Source organism: Chelonoidis abingdonii, chromosome 2 (genome assembly GCF_003597395.2).
Source record: "Chelonoidis abingdonii isolate Lonesome George chromosome 2, CheloAbing_2.0, whole genome shotgun sequence".
NCBI classification, from domain to species: domain Eukaryota; kingdom Metazoa; phylum Chordata; order Testudines; family Testudinidae; genus Chelonoidis; species Chelonoidis abingdonii.
The window spans coordinates 91,093,422-91,117,125 of record NC_133770.1 but is presented as its reverse complement, the minus strand read 5'-3'; the positions used below and the strand labels follow the sequence as shown (position 1 = coordinate 91,117,125).

Sequence of the window (23,704 nt, the reverse complement as noted above, 5' to 3'; positions counted from 1 at the left end):
GAGGAGGGGGTCTCCACCCACAAGAGACAGTCTACTTAAATCCCTGGGAGACCTCTCCATTTTGTCTTCAGCTGGTTCTCCACCCCCAGGGATACCTGAAAGAAACTGGAACAAAGGACAGTAACTACAGAGAGTGTGAGTGATTGCTGGACTGAGACTAGAAGGAGACTAGTCTGTAAAAGGAAGCTTCCTGGGTTAGGTTTTTATCTTTATTCAGTTTTCTTAGACATAGAATAGTGTTCTATTTTATTTTGCTTGGTAATTCACTTTGTTCTGTTTGCTATTACTTGGAACCATTTAAATCCTACTTTCTGTATTTAATAAAATCACTTTTTACTTATTAATTAACCCAGAGTATGTATTAATACCGGGGGGGACGGGCAAACAGCTGTGCATACCTCTCTATCAGTGTTATAGAGGGCCAACAATTTATGAGTTTACCCTGCATAAGCTTTATATAGGGTAAAACGGATTTATTTGGGCTTTAGACCCATTGGGAGTTGGGCATCTGAGTGTAAAAGACAGGAACACTTCTGTAAGTTGCTTTCAGTTCAGTCTGCAGCTTTGGTGTACGTGGTTCAGACCCTGGGTCTGTGCTGGAGCAGACTAGTGTGTCTGGCTCAACAAGACAGAGTGCTGAAGTCCAGGCTGTCAGGGAAAGCAGGGGCAGAAGTAGTCTTGGCGCATCAGTTAGCAGTTCCCAAGGGGGTTTCTGTGATCCAACCTGTCACATTCCTGCAGGAAGTCCTTGAACTTGGGCAGAAAGCCCCACAGATTGAACTCATACTGGGCCAGGAGAGCATGATGGTTCGCCACCCGTAACTGGAAGTTCGAGGAGGAATACATTTTTTTCCCAAATGAATCCAGCCTTCTTATGTTTTTATTTTTCGGAGTAGGGGCTGTTTGGCCCTCCTCTTCCCTGTGGTTGACTGACTTGACCACCAGGGAGTTGGGGCAGGATGGGTGTATAGGTATTTCTGTACTTTGGCAGGCACAAAATACTTGGTTTGCGCTCACTTAGTGATGGGGGACAGTAAGGCCAGGATTTGCCACGAGGCATTTGAAATTTTTGCCACCCCTTTGTGGAGTGGCAAGGCCACTCTGCCCGGCACTGAGGTGGACAGGAGGTTAAAAAGACAGTCCAAGGGCTCCTCCACCTCCTCTGCCTGAAGGTTGAGGTTTGACAACACCCTTTTCAATAGTTCCTGGTGGGCTTTAGAGTCTTCCTGTGGGATGGAGGGAGGAGGGGCCATAATTGCCTCACCACGAGAGGGCGAGGAGGCGGGCGCGGTACTTTGCGTGTCCACTGGCACTGGAGGATCCACCACCTGGTCACTCTCCGGGCACGGTGCTGAAGATGCACGTCCCACTGACTCCTTCCTCGGAGGCTAGGAGAGGGAGGCCGACAGCTGTTCCAAGGCTCCAGCCACGGAGCAAGTCCTCACTGGAGGATGCATCAGGGGCCACAGTGCCTACTGGTACCACTGTGACGGTCACAGGGCCTGGTGCCACTGCACCTGCTGTGGCACCGGTGGACCAGGCTGTTTGGTCTGGATGACCTGACCCATCAATGGACAACTATGAAGGGAGGCTGGGCTGACATATGACCTGCCACTGTCCCTGGACCAGGAGGAGTGGCGGTGCTGCGAGCGGTGCCGATCATGAGACTGTGATCCTGACGGGGAGGAACGGTATTGCTTGTAGCAGCTGCTCCACAATTGGCTCCGGTGGGTGGATCTGCGCTGGTGAGGCGCCGGTGATTGACGCTTGGGTCTGCAGGAGCAGTGCTGTGGCAGCGTCCTGGAGTGAGACAACTAACGGGAATGGCATTGATGTTTGTGTAGCGACTGGGTACGATAGCCCCTCTGAGATGAGGACCTTTGGCATTGTCTGCCTTGGTCTCATCGGGGTCCACTCCTCGAGGCAGAGCGGTGCCTGGAGTCTCTGTTCATCGGAACCCAGCCAGACAACCTGGTGGGGGTTGATGGTGACCTGTGTGGACTATGCACGGGATGGTTGCTGAGTGGCTAACGGCGTTGGGAACATTCCCTCGACCGTGACTGGTACTGAGTCGGGGGCAACTGTGGAGATCCCAGTGGCGGCTTGTCCCTGGAGCGCAGGGCCAACATTGGCGGTGCTCCTGGTACCAGCATGGACATAATGTTCTGGGCTGCTTGCAGGGCCTCTGGTGTGGAGGGCATCCGGACACTCGGGGAAGCCTGCTTTGAATGGGCTGGGCTACTCTGCTGGACCTGAGTCAGAGGCCTAGAGGCCGATGGGGACTGAGGATTGCTCAACATGGGTCTAGCCTCTCCCTCAGTCTTGCTCTGGTGCCGCGCTGGAGAAGACCTCTTCTTAGCCTTCTTGGTGTGCCCCGTGGATGGGGAGCGATGCCGACTGGTAGATGGCGACAGGGGGTTGCTGCAAACTGACATCCTGGTACCCGGTGCCAACTCGGAGGAATGCGCTGGAGTCAGGGTCAACGCCAACTCCATCAGGATGGCCTGGAGCCTGACGACTCTCTCTCTCTTGGTCCAAGGCTTGAACTACTTGCAAATCTCGCAGCAATCGCTGAGATAGGTTTCACCCAATGTAAAAAACAGTCTGTGTGCAGATCACTCCCTGGCATCGGTCGCCTGCAAGTGTTGCATGACTTAAAACTCGGGGCGCGGGGCATGCCCTGGTCTGGGCGCACTAACTAAACTAAAAAAACTACTTACTACAGGTATTATACACTGAACAAGCAAGAGTTCTGGGGAAGAGCTGCAGCGAAGCTGGAGCAGAGCAGTTCCGAAGCACCTTCACTGGCAGCAAGAAGGAACTGAGGGTGTGGGGAGCATGCAGTGCCCTTTATACCACGCCATGGAGGCACCACTCCAGGGGTCGCTAGGGGCACTCCCCTACAGATACTGTTAGGGGAAAAACGTCTGACACCACTGCATATGGTGAGCATGGACACCTATTGTGGAATACACGAGCAATCACTCGAAGAATCTCTGCTGTTCCAGTCTTTTGCCTTGTTCATTGATCCCATGCTGTCTCCCAATAATTAGCAATAATGTATTATTCAGAAGCATAATTTTGAATCATGCACTTTAAAATGATGATTGAAATGTAAACGTCTCAGGGGAACATACAGCAAAATCCCTTTTACACCCAAAGGTTTCCAGAAAGACTAAAACACAAGACCCAAAGTTAGGAGAAGTTTGAAATCACAATGTAAACATTTCAGCTGCCTTATAAGCATCTTAATGGTAAAAGAATACCCCTAGGATCTGGATTCCAAAGTTGGGGGGGAAGTTCAGTTTGGTCATCAAGATCCAGGGCTTGGGCTATCGGTCCTCATGTTGCCCTTTCTAGTACCTAATAAAGAGATGATTAAGCACCGTACAGGTAGGCTAACACTGGGGGCGAAACCCCTAGTGCAAGGGATGGCTCCCAACGTGCAAGAGGCGTGGTTTGGGGACAAGTCCTGCTCCCCCCACCCCCTCCCTCCAAGCTCCGGGGGGGGGGGGGGGCTGCTGAGAACAAGCTGGTTTCGATTTCCGAAGTTTCCTGCAGCTCACGGCTCTACCCCCGGCTCGAACCACCCGTTTCCCTGAAGTGACGTCGATGGGAGGGCGTGGTTAGAACGTGGCCCGCCCGGGCCTGGGTGTGTAGCGAGCGCAGAGCGCCCGCTAGGATGGGTTTCGTTTACAGCCAGCAGCTGAGCAGCGCCAGGCCGCTGTGTAGAGCTGCGCGTTATGGAGGAGCAAAGAGCAGCTGCGGCTGCAGCGGCAAATGCCTCTGTGTGCTGGCGTCCTGCCGCTCCTTCAGGATTCAGGTAGGTGGGTGCTTGTAGCCATTGTATCCATAGGAGGTGCAGCAAGCCAGGGAACTTCCTACAGAAGAAAGCAGCCTGCAGCTTTGCTTTAGGCAGGGTGCACTCAGGGCTAATGCACGAATCCACCGCCTTCCGCCCACTTATTCCCGTAGACTGAAAGGTAGAGAGAGAGCCCATGGACCATCTTCCCAGAGCCACCCCTACTGCAACTCCTGCCTTCGGCAGAGCTGCGTTGCATTGAAGAATGTGTTTCTTTATGGGCCCCCAATCCCACCTTCCTTGGGCACCCAAAACTTCCATGAAGCTAGTGGGGGTGCTCAAGGAATGCAGGAGAGGGTCCATATTGCTTTTAAGGAAAGAGGTGTTATGTTCTGCATGTGCAAAATAATGGGTGTAGTTATAAATATTTTAGAGGCTTGCCTGTATGTGGGGTGAATTATGAGGCCATCTTTGCTCTTTCACCTGGGGGTTGGACTGTGTGTGGTTTGTGGTGCCCTCATGTACAGAGTACTTAAAAAAGAGGGACTGGTTGTGTTGATCTGTGTTTAAAAGTGGGGAGATTCGTTTAGGGCAGTCTGGAAACGAGCAAGTTTTCTAATGGAGTTGGACTCCATTCCCCACTGGGATTAAGTCTTGTATTGTTGCATCACGAAGCTGCTTTTTGATCTCTGTGCAAACTGAGAAGTTCTTTGTTTAAAAAATAGAGTGAATTGTCTCTGTGCTTTGGTAATAGCTTATCCTTGTGATGTTTGTTTTTCTTTTAATCCTTTTTTTGATTGTTCCAAAACAAACCAGCAGTTTTGCAATATTGCAAAAATAGATAATTGAGGTTTATTGCAAGTGGTAAAAGGTTTCCAGATCGCCTGGAAAATATGTCAGTGGGAATCCAGTGGTTTCCCCATAGATCTGTGAAAATAGATACACTGGACTCTTCAGAGCTGAATATAGTCTAAAGATAGACGAGAGAGCCAGGATTTGTAGAGTTGTATTCCCAGTTCTGATTGACTCACAGGTCTTGTCTACACCAGGGAAATCTTGCAGAGATTTCTCTCTCTCACTTATACTAGTTCGGCTCCACCAGCAGTACTGGGAAACCTTGTATAAACAGCTACCTGAGTTTCAAGTACCCTGTTGACTAGATCTTTTCTGGGCTGGATCACATCTTGTGATGCTTAAAGTGTGATAGGAACTGTTGGCTGATCTGCACTAAGATTCTCATAGTTGCTGTCTCTCCTCCCTCCCTCTTCATGGTTGTAAACCAGAGTTAACAACATGTAGTATTTCCCTAATGGACACTGGAAATGCTAGATAAATACAAAGTTGCTTTTTAGAGTGTAACTCTGGTTTATGTATACAGACATTCTCCTGCAGATAAGACATGCTGTTGCCCTTATTACATGGAGGAAGAGGGGATAACTTGGAAATTAAAAGAAAAAATCCTATTCTGTTACAATGATAGGATAACACTACTTTGCATAATACCTAGGACCAAATTCACAACAGATGTGAACAGAGTAATTATTAACTTATGGGAGGTCCATGCCACATATGCTAGTAGTAAATTTGGCTTGGGAAGGGAGGAGGAAGAATGTCAAGTATAGATATATCTTTTTAAATAAACCCACAATGGCGTTTGTCTTGTTCTGTGACGAACTACACCATTAAATTAATCAGATTCGCATTTAATTCTTGTCTTTAAGTGGTGGAGCTGCAATACTGTGCATTTTACTAGGTATTATCTTTTACTTGTAAAGTGTTACAAGTTTTCATGGCTTCACGAGATGTGTTATTAGACAGGTACTTGGCCTGTGGAGTTTACAGTCTAAATAGGATTAGTACAACTTAAATAATTAAAAGACAGGGTAGGGGCACAGAGTTGTAACTAATCTGTGGTAGATCAGGGTTTCCCACATCTAAAGCTCCATTCATCCAGTGACCTCAAAGGGACAGATGTGGTACCTTCGCTCATATCATATATATCATATCATATAATCATATCACTAGTATCTTACTCTGTGACTAGGTTCCTTGATTTCATGGTTAGAGCCCTGTGAAAATCACAGTTTCACGGACTGGGTGGAAATAGTGAACTTAGCCTAAAATGTGCTGTTGGCAAAATTATGGGAGGTGGAAGCGGGCATCTGTGCTCACTGGTCTCAAGCTCTGTGCATCTTGTAGCTTGCGTTCCAAGCGGCAGCTGCGCCACTGGCTACTGTGCCTCGCATAAAACCAGCTCCCAGTTCTTCTCCCCCCCACCCCGAACTACTGTTCCTACTAATGCTACTGTGCACTACAAGCTGTACCCAGCATAAGATCGATGTGCATGGATGCCCACTCCCACTTCCCTGCTGTTGGGAAAAATCATAGCAGTTCAGTAGGGACTTGGTGGCTGTGCATATTCTGTGAAAATGGATACTTTACTTGTGCTGCTGCCTGTGAATTCAAAAAATAAATCTGTGATTTTTCACAGGTTCTTAGATGGTGTAAGGTCGTGGTGGCATGGTTTCAGTGCTACTTGCACCTCTGTTCCTTTGCTGTCTCTCTGAGTGCAGCCCCGCAAGTGTCAAGCCTTTACTTGTCTATCATAGGGTGGAATTCCAAGTTTTTCCCATTCGTGCACCAGGCTCTGAGCTACAGTACCCTGTGTATTGACTGTGCTTGCACAGCAGGTATGACAGGTCCAGCACCTGCAGTTCTTCTCTTCAGGAGTGTATGTGTGTGTAGTGGTCAGACAGCACTCTTAAAATCAAATTGTTAATAGTAGGAACAAAGCGTTTAGCAAGGAAGACTTTTGAAATAGTCTACATACCCACCATGGTATCTTCTGCAGACACCCTAGCGGGTCTTGAGGGTTACTCTGATTGATTTTTCCTGAATAGTAGTCTCCCTCTTGAGGGAGTCTATTTTTCTGCTGTTATAGTGCTTTTTGATCTTTAGGTTCCCAGACCTTGGCTCTACTCATTAAAACCAGTTTTGTAAATTGGCTGGAGTCAGGAGGTTGAATTGTCAAAATTAATAGTTCGGGCATTATCTTTTAACAACTCTTAAGTGTTTGCTGAGAAGTGGTTTATCTTCAGCCATTTAGATTCCTTCCTGCTTGTTTTCCTTACAGTACCCCTCTTAAACTAAACTGGTATTTATGCAGTAAACATCCCAATAAGCGGGTCAACACACAGTATTCATAATTTACTGCAGAGCAGCTCCAAATCAGTCACAGGTGCTATTTAGCATATGTAGAGATATCACAGGCTAGTTTTTCATCAGTAGATCTCCGCAATTCCCAAAACCCCTGTGAGACTGGGAAGTGCTATTATCCCCATATTCCAGATGGGAAATTGAGACAGAGAGGCTAAGTGATTTGCCCAAGCTCACACAGAAAGTCAGTGGCAGAACAGGGAATTTAATCTGGGTCTCCCAAATTCTATGCTAGAGCCCTAATCACTAAACCATCCTTCCCTTCCTTTAAGAACTAGTAACAAAGATGTGTGGTTTAACAGAGGATCTGAAGGCATCTGTCTGCCACTAACTGTTTTTGCTTTCATCTTTCCTTATTGTTTTGCTTCCCCCTCACTCATGTTCCCTGCCTGAAAATCAACTAAATATCTATCTAGTATTTTATTTTTTTGCATTTTAGTTGTGCCTGGAGCCCTGGCAGAGATTGAGGTCCAGTTGCACTAAGTATGGTAAATACACAGTGTAAGAGACGTGACCTGCCCTGAAGAACTGACAGTCTAAACAGACACAACAGATAAAGGGTGGGAGAAAGGAAGATTCTTACCCCAGTTGTACAGATGGGAAAGAGAGACTAAGTGATTTGCCAGCGTCACACAGGATGGCTGTGCCAAAGCTGGACATTGAGCCCAGATGTTCTTGAGTCTCAGTCCACTGCCTCAACTTCCAGGCTGTTTTTCATCTCAAAATCCGTTACACCCCCTATCGCTCTGATTTCCGTGACCCCAACAATCCCTCCCTTTGTTAATTTCCCAGATAACACCTAGGACAGTGGTGGGCATTTTGCTGATGTTGACACCCCCCCCCCCCCCCCCCCAGTGGCCGCAGTTTGCCATGCCTGGCCAATGGGAGCTGCGGGAAGCAGCAGGCTGCAAGTACAGTTCATAGGTTGTATTGTGGTATGAGAAATGTCCAAATGATGTACCTCTTTCCAGGTGAATCTTTGTTTAAAGCTGAGCTGCAAAGAAAGTGGGCGGGGCAAAAAGTAGGGTTATGCTCAGGGGCACTGGAACTATTTGTGTAGTGGGGGTGCTGAGAGTCACTGAACCAAACTGCAAACCCTGTATATGCTGGAATCTACTTCAAGCCAGGGGGGTGCAGCAGCACCCCTAGTTCCAGCACTTACGGTTATGCTACTGTTTTTCTTGTTCTATGTTTTAGACAGAAGGCAGGCTTTTGCTGTGCTTTTTAAAAATTTTCTGATTGTTTTTTACATAAGGAATTCAAGTTTTGTCTGACTTGGAAGAGTCTGTGGTGACTGGAGAACTAGTAAAATGATATTGCAGGATTTTTAGTAGGGCTGTCAAGGGCTTTAAAAATTAATCGTGATTAATCACGCAATTAATCTCACTGTTAAACAATAATAGAATACCAGCACATCCATTGGCCTCGAATGCCAAACCGCACCCAGTGGGAGCCGCGATCGGCCAACCCTGCAGACGCAGCAGATAAACAAACCGTCCCGGCCCACCAGGTGCTTACCCTGGCGAGCTGCGTAGCAAAAGCTGTCAACTCTTGCTCTAATGTTTTACATTTGTTTTGTTTTTGAGTGCAGTTATGTAACCAAAAAAAAAATCTACACTTTCACGATAAAGTACTGTAGTGCATTGAAATATATGATTTCTTTTATCATTTTTACAGTGTAAGTATTTGTAATAAAAATAATATAAAGTGAGCACTGTACACTTTGCATTCTGTGTTGTAATATAAATCAATATATTTGAAAATGTAGAAAAACATCCAAAATTTTGATTGGTATTCTATTGTTTAACAGTGTGATTAATTGCGATTAATTTTTTAAATCACAGTTGATTTTTTTGAGTTAATTGCATGAGTTAACTGCGATTAATCAATAGCCTTAATTTTTAGTTTTTATTTTTATTTTAAAAAATCTCAGCCACAGCAGTTCTTTCCACAGTACCGGGGAAGATCAAACTAGATAATCTTGATATTTCTAAGATAATAAACAAGCAGAAATTAACTTTATTATTATTATTTGGGCTGGGAGGAGAGGTACATTTAGAGTTGGAGAGACCAGTATCTTTTGGGTCATGCACTTTGTACACGATAAAACAAAAGAGCACAAGCCTAATTTTTAATAGAATCTTTGTAAGTCACCTTAAAGAATGCAACCCAGTGCTGAGTTGGATGTGGATAATTAATTTAGCTGTGAAAGAACTAGAATTGTTGCTTCCTTTTCAGGGCAAAAAAAGTTAGCTTAGTTATTGTTGTAGGATCCTAAAGTCATGGTCATCTCTGGACAGAGGAAAAATAATATGTGGCCCTTAAATTGCAGTGTCTGTACATCTTCTTGAAAATGAGCACTAATGTACGTACTGACACTGCAGGTAATAGTGTGAGTGTGGACTATCATGCATGTGCAAAGCCCCACTTGCTGTCATGCACAGGATCAGGGACTATGTATTTGGGATTGGGCTGCCTGTGGCCCAGCACTTTTTTCAGGTTGATAGCTCTGTCAGCACACGTGCGATAACACAGTTTCCCTACCGGCACATCCTTTCCTCCTACCCCCATGTCTTGATATTCCTTTACTTTTTAGTTTCCTTGATTTTGGAATTATAGTATCACCTCAGAGTTATGAACACCTTGGGAATGGAGGTGATTCATAACTGAACAAAACATTATGGTTCTTTCAAAAGTTTACAATTAAACATTGACTTGATACAGCTTTGAAACTTTACTATGTAGAAGAAAATGCTGCTTTTAAATGTCTTAATTTAAATGAAACAAAGCATAGAAAGTTTCCTTACCTTGTCAAATCTTTTTTTTAAACTTTCCCCTTTATTTTTTTAGTAGTTTACATTTGAGACAGCAATGTACTGTATTTGCTTTATTTATTTTTTTGTTTCTGCTGTTGCCTGACTGCATACTTCCGGTTCCAAATGAGGTATGTGGTTGACCTCTGGTGTTTATGATTCTGAGGTTCTACTGTATTGTGTGATGTGGAAGTGGGAGGGTGGACAAAGCCAGTCAAAGAATAATCATGGACTGCCAGGAGCCACCCAGGCGCACCCTGCATGTTACTTTGCACAGAATCTCACAAAATTTAGACCTTGTCTAGATTATGGGTGAGTTTTGGGCTGATAAACACCAGTTAACACGTTTTTAAAGGTATTTTAAATAGCAGTTAAAGTGTGCTCCCTAACACTTTTGGCTAGCCTAAACAGGAGAGAAGGCCCTGTCCAAACTTCGACAAGTCTATATTTTTCTTGTGCCTGAAATTTTCATTTGTTTGAGTCACAACTAGATAGTCTATGTCTACATTAAACGTTACAGGCACCACAATGGCATAGCCACAGCGTTGCAGCTATGCTGCTGCAGTGTAGACACTCCCTTTATCCATGTATTTAATGCATCTCTCAGAAGGGCAGTAGCTGGGTCACCTGAAGAATTCTTCTGTTGATCTTACTGTCTTTACCCTTGGGGTAAGCGCAGCCTAACCATGGCACTCACGGCATGGAAGTTTTCACAACCCTGAGCAACATAGCTAGGGGCGGTTTAATTTTTAAGTGTAGACCAGGACTAAGTGCCAGCATTATGAGCCAGAATGTTGGAACATCACAGGTCCAAAAATAACAGTACATTCTGCAATTTTAAGATTTTTATGCCATCTTTACCATTTAATGCGGAGCCAAATCATATTTTTCAAAAATTCTATTTTGTTTTCCTACTCTTTGCACACAACAACTATTTCAATGCAGGCTGAAAACTTCTTTGTGCAGCATCCAGGGAACAAAGTGTAAAGGGCTGTAGCCTCCTTTGGGTGGCTTTTGGGACCTTTCAGTGCAACAGTAACATTCGATTGGCCTGATGTTAGTGCATTCCATTTGTCTGTGGTGGTTAGAGGCTGGAGAAGACTCCATCTTTCTGCCTGACGACTGCAGTGTTTGCTTTCGGAAATAAGAGAGGCTGCTTCTTTTGCAAATGTTCATGTTGCCTGTTGGAATGGGTTTATTTTCTTTCTGAATGCTGTTGAAGGTGTTGGCAGTCATTCTTCTACAGTTTGGTCGTTTTGTGTTTTCTGCTGACGTGGTGATGTCTGTCTTTGAGGACAGGGATAAGAAGTTGCATTCTTTTTGCATGACAGGAAGGGTGACCACAAAGACTTCCGGACGATGAATTTCCTCAGCCTGGGAGAGAGGCTTCTCATTTCCCACCATAGCTGATAACGTTATCATCCAGATGTAAATAACACCCAGCCCCCCAAACATCTTTCATTTAAAAAAAAAATACTTGTAGCCCTGCTGGTTGGGTTTTGGAGGAAGTGATGTGCCTTAGGGAGAAAAGGCCTTTTTCCGTAGAAGGTGTTGCTATAAGGTGAAGCTTCTAGATGAACTTGCAACAACAGCATTAAGTTAACCACGTTACCTAATGTAGATTACAATTCTAGTTTTTCTCATTAAATAAGTAACATATTGTCTTACAAAATGTATAACCCCAGAACATGAAGGCTGAACAATGTCTCTGGGCTTTTAACTTTCACGTTTCCTGATTATGGGATCCAGTTCTCAGTATTGCCAACCCCAAATGTTCAAAAATCCCAAGTCAGGCCTCCAAAAAAATGATGATTGTTTTTTAAAATAACATGATCTTTAAGACAATTGAACCTTTAGGATTCACTCTGGTCACAGTTTCAAGCTTTTCTTCACAAACACAACACTCTCCCCCCACCCCCAAAAAAAGAGAGAGAGAAAATTGGGACTTTCATGTAATCACGTCTCCAGTAACTGATGAAACACCAAATATCACGAGAGTCTCAACAGAATCCAAAGACTTGGCAACAGTGAAGTCAATGGGAGCTTTGCCCTTTGATTCAGTAGGAATAGGATCAGACCTTAATGATTTTACTGTTGTATAAAATACTTAGGTCCAGATTCTGTAAACACTTACACACATAGAATATCAGGGTTGGAAGGGTCCTCAGAAGGTCATCTAGTCCAACCCCCTGCTCAAGGCAGGATCAATCCCCAGACAGATTTTTATCCCAGTTCCCTAAATGGCCCCCTCAAGGATTGAACTCACAATCCTGGGTTTAGCAGCCCAATGCTCAAACCACTGAGATATCCCCATGCTTAATTTTGCAATAATGAGTAGTCTCATTGACTTTAGTGGGACTCTTCGCAGTAGAAAAGTTAAGCCCATTCTTAATTATTTTCAGGATCAGGGTCTTGATATTACATTGATGTAGTTATTTGCATTCAATTATTCTGAAAGCATGGAGAAGGGTCTTTGTGGATTCGCTTCCCTGAGACCTCTGTATTTCTGTGACTGAAAGAAGGTTTCCACATGGTGAGGGACTTGGTATTTCCCCAGCAGGAAAGCCAAGGGCTTTGGTTACTTATGGCTGTATGTTCTTATGGTTCTGATTTTGCCCATTTATGTTGCATGAAATAAATAATTATGCTCATTCAAGGCAGAATAATAGATTATATCCTTGTTGTGAACTCCTGTGAATGGTGAGATGTTTAGCTTTCTTTGAGACAGAGTTAAGCTTCGGGAAGAAGTTGGAGCAATATGTTTTATGTAGCAATTGGCAGTTAGTTCAGTGGTTCTGTTTTGATAAGCACTCAGCTGCCAGATTTTGCTATCCAAACCTCTTGGCTCTCGTGCCCAGCCTTGCTCCCAATGAAGTCAACAGCAATCATCCCATTGATTTTATTAGTATCTGTTTTAGGCCCTCAGCTGGCAAGGTCAAAAGTATAGGCTTTGCCACAAGATTTTTAGTTCAGTTGTGCTGGAGTACTGCATGAAGAAACTCTTTTGCTGTATTTCATCACTTCTGGACAGAATCAGGAAATACAGGAGACCACAAAAATTAAAAACTGGCCAGAGGAAATTGGTAAAATTATTGCAAATGCCAAACAAGGTTTGGTTAATGTTGTGGAATACATTTTGGGTCAGCTCTACTGAGTAGATTGAAACCAGAGGAAGAGCTCTGATCTCTGCACCTCCCCTTTCTGCTGGGCTGGTGAGAGTGAAGTCTCCATTTGCTTTTTGCACAGGAAGGATAGTTGTGTTCCTCTCAGCTTCTTGACTTCAACTGGTCAGTCTCCCATTCTTTACATTTACTGGTTTTCTTTCTTGGGGAAGACATGAGCTTATCTGATTTCACTTATGCTGGGGTAAATCAGGAGTAACTTGCACTAGTGTAAAATGGTGCAAGTAAGATCAGAATCGAGTCCGACAGACCAGCATACGTCCTCTTTCATTTTCTTGTCTTGTGAAAAAAGGTTAAAATTTCTGATGGTTTCTAAATTTGATCTTTCTTGGGATAAATGCTGTAACCATTATACTCATGTTTGGTTGTTTCTCCCCTTTCCCCCTTTCTTTCTATTTGTATTTTATTAGAAAAATCAGTAACAAAAGGCAAACAAATGTTGTAACCAAAGATCTTTCACTATATTGTTTAACATGTCTATGAAACTTTGTTGTAGCGTTGATTTTTATTTTAAACGGACCCAAAATAAATACTTAATACTGCAATAAACAAATTTTGTTCTGGGCAAAAACCAGAGACCCACTACATTCTCCAGCTTAATTCTTGAAAAAACAGCAACAGTCAAAGTCCACCCTTGATAAGATGAGCTATATCAAGGGTTATATGTACTCTGATCAACACAGAACCAAACACACATGCACAATGCATATTAAGAAAACATCTCGGTAGCTGAACATGTTTCAGGATATTTTTTTCTTCCTGTGATCGTTTTTTACTTGCTCCTGATGTTAAAGGGATACATGTGGATTAAAAATCATAGATTAAAACTGAAAGACTTGAAAAAGTCCAAGTTCTTTTTGTAACATAGGTAAGAATTTTGTTCTTTAAAATATTACTAATTTTTATTATCTACACAATTTCTTACGTTTTTTAAATATTGTTTTGCAGCTGGGGAAATGAAACTAAGGTTCCATCTTCGCTATGAATGCATCTATCTCCCTGATTTGTGTCTAAGGCTTTAGCATAATCCTAGAAACTTGGTTAGGTCCTATCCATTATGTTTCCTTTTGTCTAAAAAATCTGTTATCGTCTCAAAGAAGGAGATCAGGAGGTTTGGCACGATCTACCTTTTGTAAAACTATGTTGTATTTTGTCCCAGTTACTGTTGACCTCAATGTCCTTAACTACTTTCTCCTTCAGTTTTTTTCCCAAGACTTGCATATTACAGGTATCAGACTAACAGGCCTGTAGTTATCCAGATCACTTTTTTTTCCCTTTCTTAAAAATGGGAACTATGTTAGCAATTCTCCAGTCATACGGTACAACCCCTGAGTTTACAGATTCATTAAAAATTCTTGCTAATGGCAGCTCTGTTCCACAATTTCTTTGCCTAGTCACACCCTTTACCGCCTGTCTCTTTAACTATATCTCGCGATGGAGATTTCTCCGGACTCCAAAACCGACAACCCACACATTACCTCACCCATAAACCTACCCCATGTCCTCCACGATTCAGCTGCTTGTAGAGTTTGTGCTATACATCCTCTGACCGATGTAGAGCATATATCTACCTCGCACACTATCCTCACATATCCTCTTCCCATTGTCATCCTGCGCATCTATCCCTAGCTCCTATGGTAAAGGACTGACGGTGCCAGTTTTGTTCTACATACTTCGGCCTGCCTAGATTATCTTCAACACCCACTCAGTCTTTCAGGCTTTCGTCGGTTCCCACTTCTTCTTTTTTTGTTTTCTTCTTCTTTATATGGCTATAGAATCTTTTACTATTGGTTTTAATTCCCTTTGCAAGGGAAAACTCTACATGGCTTTTGGCCTTGCTCACTTTATCCCTACATGTTCTGACCTCAATAAGGTAGCTTTCCTTGCTGATACCTCTCATCTTCCACTCCTTGTAGGCTTTCTGCTTTCTCTTGCTGCAAGATTTCCAAACTGATGGGAATGCTTAGCAATACTTGTTAATTGGTAGTTCATTCTTGGAAAAGGATTTTACTTGAAGCTTCAAAACTTGCTTTTCTTTTTCACTTTTGCAATTTTTTTTTTAAGTAACATTTCTCATAGTAAATGTTTTTGGTTTTAATGTATTTGAATCCCTTCTCCCCAAACATGTTGGATGTTGTGACTATTTTAATTTCTCTGTGTAAGTAATTTTGTTTTGCATTTTAAATTGCAAAAATGATTCTGGTTCCTGTCATTGTCCCCTTTATGTTCCTTCGGAGTGTTTGTTATGCTTTGTTCTTGTATCTTGTCTTAAATTAGATTTTGATCTCTTCTGGGCTGGGTATCTCTCTTGTGTTTGTATGATAACATTTTCAGGCAGTAATCAGATTGTTATGCAGTCTTGCTGTGTAATTGTCTTCCTAACTGTATAACCAGAAAAGTTGGTTAAAATCAGGAGAATTAAAAATTTTTTTTCCCTCTCCCAGAAATGTTTCCTGTTTTTTCAACCAACTAAATTTAAACTTTTAATTTGAATTTTTTAACCAACTCTATGGTTGTCTCACAGTTTTTTCCAGTGTATGTATATGTGTGTCCATTTAAATAAATTAGTTTAAATACCATTTTTAAAAATAAGATTCCAACAAGATTTGAGAACTGTACCAAGCACCTACCAGCCAAAGGACTAAATCTGCTAGCCAAAGGTCGAGACAAAAATTGAGAGGGTAAATTTCAAGTCAGTGCTGTGATCCAAGTTCATCTCACTATCTTCAGTTGCTGGGATAGGAAAGATGGTTTTTATCTGTCCTGCTCCTAATGACTGGTGGGAGGAGAAGTTGCTACTTAAAATTTGAGATGAAGATTAAATTGGCTTCAGAACCAAAGTGAATTGTTGTTGCAAGGGAGAATTTTGGGTCTGATCCCAAGAACATCCATAATTTTCACTGAAGTCCTTACAAGCTGGTTATCACCTCTCAGGATTAGGTCCTTTATGATGGAAACAGGTATATTTTTGTGATTTTTTGGGGGGGACGGAGGAGCATCATAGCATAGAGCTTTCATTTGTTTGTTTTGTTTTTTCTCTTTCAACTAGCATGGATCCCATGGATTATGCAGAGTTTATGAAAAAAGCTGGAAATGAGAACTTTAAAAATGGACATTATTTCTTGGCCATCAGAAACTACGATGAAGCCATACGTATGCTCTTTCAGTTATTCAATTGGGGGATGTAAGTATTCAGCTAATATATGACAGAGTAAATTATAAGAGAATTTTAAAGATAAGTGATCCAGCTATCCAAGGATAGCAGGAATCATGAACTCTTGAGCTCTATTTTCAAGCCCTGATATTGACTCTTCTTTGTTTTTTGACAAGCCATTTAACATCCCTGATTCATTGTTTTTTCCTATCTGTAAAATGGACATGATACTAATCAAATTACCTGAACAAGCCCAAAATAGGTATTGAGAATTATTGTAAATTAAAATAAGCGTAATTCAAGCTTGAATTAAACTATTTACTATGACTGACTTGTTTTTCTTTTTTTCTTTCATTCTGACTCTTTCTACTGGCGTTGGGCTAGACCAGCGGTTCTCAAACTTTTATTACACTGTGACCCCCTTCTGATAAGAATTATTACACTACTCTAGGAGAGGGGACCGAAGCCTGAGCCCACCTGAGACCTGCCACCCTGGACAGGATGGCCAAAGCCCAAGAGCTTCACCTGCCGGTAGGGGGCCTGGAACCTGAGTCCTCGGGCTTTGGCTTCATCACCGGGCAGTTGGGCTCAGGCTTCAGCTTCAGCCCCGTGCCCAAGCAAGTCTAACATCAGTCCTGGTGACCCCATTGTAATGGGGTCGCGACCCACTTTGGGAACTCCTGTTTTAAATCAAGATTTAAGGACTTCAGTAACTCAGCAAGAAGTTACTATAGGAGTGGTTGGGCGAGGTTCTGTGGCTTGCAGTGTCAGACTAGATGATCATGATGGTTCCATCTGGTCTTAAAGTCTTCGAGTCTATCTGCTGTACTTACGCTCATCGCAAAGACCAAATGCTGTAGTATCTTAGCCCCTCACACAAACTAATGGATTTATCATCACACTATCCCTCTGAAGTAAAGGATGGAGGCATGGAGATTTTGTGACAAAGCCAGGATTGTATCTCAGCTCCTCCTCAGACCCAGTCCAATGCCTTGGTGTCTGAGTTCAGGATCTTTAGTATAAATTTTCCTAGATACTGTCTTGGGTCCACTGGTTTGGGTTAGATCCCCACCATTCAAATTATCAATATTCAAAAACCAAGTAAGAATTAAATTAATGTTCTTCCAGATCCTCAGCTGGTATAAATTTGGCATCCCTGGAGTTGTGCCAGCTCCCATCAGCTAAGGATTAGCCTTGTATTTTTAGTTAGTGTTTCTTGGTTGCTGAAGCACACTTGCTCTCCTTACCACCTGCAGGTCACCACCCTCAGTGTTCCGCTCAGGCCTTGGACCTGATCATGAACCTATCCAAATTCCTTAATTGAATCAATGTACTTTCAGTATTTTCCTTCAGAGGTTAAATGAAAAAAATAGATTGCAGTCATAAAATAGACTGTATTTCATGCATATCCTGGAAAGGGTGGGATAGAGTTAAGGTGGCATATATGATCATAACTGTATTTCTTTACTTCACCTTTTAACATTAATGTTGTTTAAAGTAGTTTTTTTCCCCTATGGAATATTGCTATAAGTGATGGAATTGTGTTAACTGAATTTGCAGGAAATTTATTTTCTTTCTAGAGGATATCTTTTTGTACCATAATTCTGTTTGGTGGAATAAATTGAAGAGTTTTGTCAAATTTTTGTTCACTATAAAGTACCATTTATCTCTTTTTTTTAAAAAAATTGATTAAACATTAATATTGTTAATTTTCGTAGGGTTTCTCATAGAGACATGGCTGTGTTATTGTGCAACAAATCAAATGCCTTTTACGGCCTTAGTAAGTGGGAAGAAGCATATCAGTGTGCCAAGGAGAGTCTCCAGTGGGATTTGTCATATGTTAAGGTACGGCATGTTTAATCCAACAGACCAGAAAAGCTTGCTAGCCTTATTATTCTAAACAAGTTTCAAAATTAGTTTTAAAAAGATCAGTACACAAATATAATATCTTGTAAGAAGAAGATGAGAATAGTAACTTCAGGATCCCTAATCAGTAGCCAAATATATATTTTGACGTAAAAAAAATTGCAATTGCAGTTGTATTTTGAATGACATGAAACTAGCTTACCGTGAACCCAGGTATAATGAAACCTTAATTAAGTGTTGTAGAATGAAATTCCCATGTTGTTTCATTGCACTATGCAAATTCCAATACCGTAAGCTGTTTTGTGAAAAATTATTTTACTATGACCCCAATTCAGTGAAGCAATTAAATATATGCTTAAAGCTCTATGTCTAAGCCATTTAAATACATCAACAGATACTGAAAATTGGTACAGGTCTGTCGCATCTTACGCTGGGGTTACGTTTTGCGGTCAGTGCGTAAAGCGAAAACAGCGTATAGTCAAAATGACCCTTGAAAATCCCTTAAATCACCCATAAAGTACTATGTATTGTATACAGCAATGAATAGTACAGTATATAATAAAGACTATATATGCAAAATGTAATTTTACAGTATTTTTAATAAAAGAGAGAGACAGAAGAATGAAAGAGTAAAAAATGAAAACAGTACAGTATTGTAAACCTGAACAGTCACCAGTCTTGTACTGTACACACTCCAATGATTAGTTTTCCTCTTCCCATGACATGACTATTATTGAGTCGTCAGGGCTTGATGACGATCCAGGAGACGATGGGACAGGCTTGGGTGATGGAGAGCGAGTCGTAGACAAAATGGTTTGTTCTGGTTTGGCTCAAGAAGTTGATTTTGTAGACTCTGCTGCTGCTGGTTTTTTTTTCTGTAAAAACATGGTGATTGGCAACTGTCGTTGTTGTCTCTTAAGCTCGTCAAACATTTCTTGGTACGGTCTCAAATCATCCGTAATACTACGTGTGATTTTGAGGCTTCGTGCCATAGAGGGATCGTATTCAGAAGTTAAATCATTCAAGTGTTTCGCTGCTTGGAACACTTCAGAAAATTTATGAAGATTCCAAGCTTCTGGCTCTTCCTGTTCATCGTTGTCTTCTGTAGACAATTTTATCAGTGCCTCTAACTCTTCGTTAGTCAATGTTTTTCTCTATGGCCCTCAATTAATTCCTCAATTTCTTCCTCGAGAATGTCGACCAAGCCATCACCACCCACTTGCCTGGCCGCCTGAACAATGAGTTGCACTTCTTTATCAATGGTTGAGAAACCCTTAAAATCACTCTCTCAGTCTTCCCATAGGTTTTGCCAACATGCATTGACTGTTTCAGGCTTGATTGCATCCATTGCCTGTTTAACATTGCTGATTGCATCACTTATATTAAAGGACTTACAACACTCCATCACATTAACATTGGGATCAGCATCCATAGCGGTAAGGATCCATGAGAAAAACCCTCGTGTACGTGGCCTTGAAACAGCTCGTGACGCCTTGGTCGAGAGGATGGAGGTGGTATTGGGGGGGAGAAAGACGACTTCAGCATCGTTATGCGCAAACCAGAGTGCTGCAGGATGGCCAGGAGCATTGTCTACGATCAGCAACACTTTAAAGTCAAGTCCTTTTCCTTCAAGGTACTGCTTGACCTCCAGAATGAAACACTTGTGGAACCAATCCTGAAATAATGCTGCCATCACCGAAGCCTTTTTATTTGATTGCCAGAACACAGGCAGGAGATTTTTGTTCTTGCCTTTTAGTGCACGGGGATTTGCAGCTCTGTAAAGCAAGCCCAGCTTTATTAAATGCCCAGCCGTATTGCCACAAAGTAACAGTCACACGGTCTTTAGCTACTTTGAAGCCAGGGGCTTGTCTTTCTAATTTAGAAATGTAAGTGCGGGTGCCATATTTTTCCAGAAGAGCCTAGTCTCATCAGCATTAAAAACTTGTTCTGGAAGATAGCCCCTTCCCTCTCTGATTTTCTTTAATTGTTTGGAGTAGGCTTTTGCTGCGTCCTCATTGCAGATGCAGCTTCACCAGTAGTCTGCACGTTTTTGAGGTTGAAGCAGTTCCTAAAACTGTTAAGCCAACCTTGACTGGCTTTGAATTCCTTCTTATCAGAAGGCTGTCCCTCTTCGGCGGGAGGTTTGAACAGCGCATAGATGCTAAGAGCCTTTTCTCGCAACATGTTGCCATTGATAGGCACACGTTTACGGTTCATGTCTTCCAGCCATAAGTTTAATGCCTTTTCAGTCTTCACTAAAGTCTTATCAGGCACTTGGCTTGTCACCTTAGCAGTTACTGGAGCATTTGATGCCATGGCTTGACGAATTTCTGTCTCTCAAATCTTGATGGCATGGATGCTAGATTCGTTGCGGCCGTATTTACGCGCCATGTTGGCGATGGACATACCGTCTCTCAATAAGTCCAACACGGCCAGTTTTTCCTCCAGCGTTGGAACACATCGCTGTTTCTTCAGTTGAGCACCAGATGAAGTAGGTACTTTGCGTTTAGGGGCCATGTTATACAGTATGAAAAATATGTGCTGTCTTTTTAAACAGTACAGGCACAGCAGAGTCTCACTCGGCGTGGCGAGATGCACACAGTATGAGCGGCACCGGGGGACTGAGTACTGTAATGGGAACAGCAGATTTGATTCTCCCATCTCACACTCACTCCGGGGCAGACACAGTATTGAACCTTTTTTTTTTTTTTTTTTTTTTTTTTGATCAACCGTCCAGGGATACTATAGAGGAGACCCTTATCACAGGCCTAAAGACTGCTGTTGCTGTTAACCCCCCCTCCCGCCCCAAGTATTTTAGTGGGAACAGCAGATCCGTGTCTCACGGTGGTGGAATCGCCCGGTTTTTTGCTTTTTTTTCTTTCTCCCGACCGTGCAAAGCTGAAATCGCGCGTGTTAAATGCGCGTAAGATGTGACAGACCTGTGCTAGCTTCTTGACATAAGCAGATATTCAAGAGTTTTGCTCCACTGTGAGAAGGTTGAAATATATTTGATAGCTTGTTCTTTGGTTATTTTTCCAAGTCTTGATTGAGAATTCCCTGCTTTCTTTCTAGACACTTTAATGACATTGATAATATGGGAAATACAGGGGTGAGCATTTTCAATGAGCCAGGTCCTGAGAAAATTGCGATTTTTGTGAAATGAGCATAGAACTGTGTTTAGTCTCTCTTCCTCCCTGCTCCCCCCCCCCCCCAGCAGTCTTGTGCTCGGTGTGGCTCATAGCCTGCAGCAGCATCATATCAGAGCAGTAGTTTGACAGGGACTTGGTGGGCGGTTTTATGCAAGGCATGGTAGCCAGCACCACTGCAGCTTGGAACCTGCTTGGCTGCAGCCTAAGCGGGGAGGCAGAGGCAATAGCAGATAGCTGTGTGCAACAGTCTCATGTTTGGCATGGCTTGTGGCTGATTTTATGCGAGGTCCAGTAGCCAGTTACACTGCCCCTTGGAACACATGCTGCAAATTGCACTGAGCACGAGACCAGCATGCACTGATGCCCACTTCTGCCTCTCTGCTATTGGAAAAAATCTCAGCATTCTGGGGGGAACTGGGCAGTTGATTTTTATGCGAAGGAATGCAGCAGTGACCTTTCATTGCATCTGAAAAAGTGTGCTTTTTACCCCACGAAAGCTTCTGCCCAAATAAATATGTTAGTCTTAAGGTGCCACCGGATGCCTCGTTGCTTTTGCTGACTGAATCCCATGCATATTTTGTGAAATTCACTATTTGGCCTGTGACACTGCTGTGAATTTTATTTTAAAAAAATCTGTGCTTTTTCTCGGGGCCCTACCAATGAGTGCCAACGGCATATTTATTCTTACAGAATTCTTTGAGTGTAATGAGCTGAGAGAGTAGTATTACAAACCACGCATGAGGTACATTTTGGGGCATGATAAGTAATTTGGGACTAGAAAATGATGTTTAACTTTATAATGAGAATCTCTAAATATTTTTGTTTACAAAATTATTTAATTTAATTTCCAAAAGATATTGGGCCTTCAGGAGACTAAAACATCATATTCAGATGCCCACAATATTTTACAGCTTTGTTCTGTAGATATGTGAGTAATTCTCTCAACTATTTAAAATGTTAATAACTTTGTATGTAGTTAGACCAGATCCTGCAAGTCTTATTCAGGGTAAAAGTCCCATTGTAAAGTTACTGTTAGTTTTCCATAGGGCTTTCAGAAATGGGCTTCTAATCTCCTAAAATTAGAAGTAACAAGATTTGATGACAATTTTGTTGTTGTTGTGTTTTTCCCACTAGGGCTACTATAGATCTGGCTATTCGCTGCTGCAGTTGTCGAGAACCCATGATGCAGTTACTACATTTTCTCGTGGTTTGAATCTTCTGTGTGGTTCTATGGATCAATCTCAAATTGCTGATTTTATAATTGGAATCTTCACAAGTGTTAACGGTAAATTGGATTGAGACTTGTATTTTATTTAGACTCATTTAATAGGGACAGGACAGTTGAGGGGCTTGTGTATAGGATTTTGAGCCATTCTTCCTGGAATAGTGAATTTGGTTTCTACCGACCATGATCAGATTTGAAAATTAACAACATCTGATAGCTGTACGGTGGCCACTGTAAATGGGATGGATCATCTTAATCCTGTTTATAGATGAGGAATATCGACATTCTCAAAACACCACCACTGCCACGTAGATGAATGAGTTGTCACACAGAGGTGCCCCAGTTGTGTTACAGTTAGAACTGGTTGAATTTTTTTCATTAAAAATTGAAAAGTTGTGCAGAAGAAGAAGAAAAACGTCATGAAACCATGTAATTTTTTTTTAAATTACTGCTAATTGAAAAATTTTGACAGAAAAAGTTTACAAAAACAGTTCAGTTTGTTCCTTTGCCAAGTTTAGTCAAATTTTTTTTTAGTCTGTTGCTGATTTTGATTGGTCACCTCAGCCACGTTGAGGGATTTATTCAAAATATAAAAATTTCTTTTTAAAAAAAGTTAGATTTAAAAAAAATGGAAAAATTGCTGAAAATAATTCTGCAGATTTTTTTTTTAAAAATCAGTCCATTTATAACAGTATTGGAAGGAAAATGTTTTCAAGTGGTTGGGAATTCCCATTATTTTAGTGGGAGGGTAAAGGAGGAGAAGTGATAGTGGGTTTTAGCCAGCTCTAAATATAATATGTTTGGTTGGGTCTCAGAAAACTTGGATAACCTGGGAGGCAGCACAAGACTGGAGAAAAAGCAAATGTAGAACTGATTTTGCAATAAAAGAAAGAAGATTGATCCTGGCAATTGCCACTTTTTAACTTTAACTGCCATCCCTAGTAAAATAATAGAACAGATATCAAGAGGAACAATCGCAAAATGTTTAAAAGGGAAACACAACCGAGAGCAGTATAAATCTTCCCAGGCAAACTTGCTTGCCTTTTTGGACAGAGTTACAAAATTGGTGGATGTAAAGAATGCAGTAAGTTTAATTCAGAATGGTTTGGGACGAATACTGTCATTTGTATTAAAAACTGACCAAAAGACTTAGATCCAAAGCCCATTGAAAGGGAATCTTTCCATCAATTTAATGGGCCTTATAGCTTAACAATATATGCAATGAATTTAACTAAGTGCAGTCTGGAGATTTAGGGCCTAATTTTTCTGAGGTTCTGAGCAACCACAGCTCCCACTG

General features: G+C 42.1%; 1 protein-coding gene across 2 annotated transcripts in view; it reads left to right on the top strand.

Moving 5' to 3' along the window:
* The first annotated feature begins 3,633 nt into the window (after positions 1–3,633).
* The window catches only part of TRANK1 (tetratricopeptide repeat and ankyrin repeat containing 1), an 82,989-nt gene continuing 62,918 nt past the window's right edge, over positions 3,634–23,704 (top strand). Inside the window, exons 1-5 of one of the 2 annotated variants that reach the window (XM_032783769.2) lie at positions 3,741–3,823; positions 7,458–7,578; positions 16,063–16,197; positions 17,886–18,012; positions 22,317–22,467. In XM_032783769.2, the coding sequence (XP_032639660.1) occupies positions 16,064–16,197; positions 17,886–18,012; positions 22,317–22,467 (412 nt within the window). In that variant the 5' untranslated portion in view covers positions 3,741–3,823; positions 7,458–7,578; position 16,063. Of the gene's footprint in view, positions 3,824–7,457; positions 7,579–16,062; positions 16,198–17,885; positions 18,013–22,316; positions 22,468–23,704 lie in introns of both variants that reach the window. The other variant, XM_032783768.2, reaches the window with a different exon arrangement.